At 49.8% G+C, this 1228-nt stretch overlaps 1 protein-coding gene across 1 annotated transcript in view; it reads right to left on the bottom strand.

Moving 5' to 3' along the window:
• Nlrp12 (NLR family pyrin domain containing 12) overlaps positions 1-728 on the bottom strand; it is a 26877-nt gene extending 26149 nt beyond the window's left edge. The window contains exon 1 of the mRNA XM_005371419.1: positions 440-728. Within this exon, the coding sequence (XP_005371476.1) occupies positions 440-728 (289 nt within the window). The remainder of the gene's footprint in view (positions 1-439) is intronic.
• Positions 729-1228: the final 500 nt, after the last annotated feature.

Genomic DNA, 1228 nt, shown 5'->3' with positions numbered 1-1228 from the left:
CCGAGTGCTGGGATTAAAGGCGTGCGCCACCACCGCCCGGCCCATAAATATTTTTTAAAAGACAACAAAGTAAAAAGCAGATTATTTGGGAGAAGAAGGGGTGAAGAGGAGTGACGGGGAGACAGACAAGAAAGGGTTGTAGGGGTGGCTGAGTGTGATCAACATACATTACGTACACACATGAAAATATCATTACAGTCAGAGACATGGCAAGTCTGAGGACCTGGGGCTGATCCCTGGGACCCTCATGGTAGAAGGAGACAATGGATCTTCGCAAATTGTCACAGACACACACACATGCGCGGACGCACACACATGCGTGAACGCACACACAGCACATAGACCACTAGGCTGACATCTGAATCCAGCTCAACAGACATTGTAAAGCTAAGAGAATGGGTGCATTCAAGGCAGGCTCTTTCTTTCTCCCTCTCCTTACCCAGCTCCAGGTCTTCTCTCTGTCCTCGCTCCCACAGGTCCTTCCTGTGGATCCTCTCAAAGGTACTGAGAGCCAGCAGCCAAGCCTCCCTTGTCCCCATATGGGCCACCATCAGCTGGGCCATTTCCAAAGGGCTGGCCATTTCCATTCGTCCCCAGGGGATCTTGTCCTGGCCCAGTTCCTCTGCAGTCCCCAGGTATAATTTGAATTTCTTCAGTTCCCCAGCCTCAAGTTCTTCCAGGTAAGTGGACAGTCGACAGAGAACATCCCTAGCTGTAGCTGGCAACATGGAGATGCAGTGGTGGGATCAGATACTCGAATGCTTCTCTGAAGGGGCAGTGAGCACTGTAGCATGCTGCCACCACCACACTGACAGGCAGCGGAGCAAAGGAAAAATCTTTCAAGAAATCACGCTTGCTCCTCCAATGCCTGCCCCTCTCAATAACAGTGTTTACTTTGAAGAAGGGGAAGTTGGTATGAGGTAATCCCAGGAGCCCTTGACTGTAAGCATGACTTATGTTGAGCAAATATCTGCTCTAGTTTCCCGGCTTCTTTGTCAAAACAACCACTGTTCTGTCTTTCCTCTTGTCATCCTCACTCAGGAAAGGCATGTGAAGACTGCTGTGGCCTCTTCCAGGGATATCTGTCAAGAACCTTCTAAAGTCAGGCATGGTGGCACATGTGTTTTATCCCAGGACTTGGAAGGCAGAGGTAGGCAGATCTGGTCTACAAATCAAGTTCCAGGACAGCCAGGGCTGTTACCCAGAGAAACCCTATCTTAAAAAACCA

This window comes from Microtus ochrogaster, unplaced genomic scaffold, assembly GCF_000317375.1.
Source record: "Microtus ochrogaster isolate Prairie Vole_2 unplaced genomic scaffold, MicOch1.0 UNK108, whole genome shotgun sequence".
Lineage (NCBI taxonomy): Eukaryota > Metazoa > Chordata > Mammalia > Rodentia > Cricetidae > Microtus > Microtus ochrogaster.
Note: the sequence above shows the minus strand (reverse complement) of the source record. Positions and strands in the feature narration are given on the sequence as shown.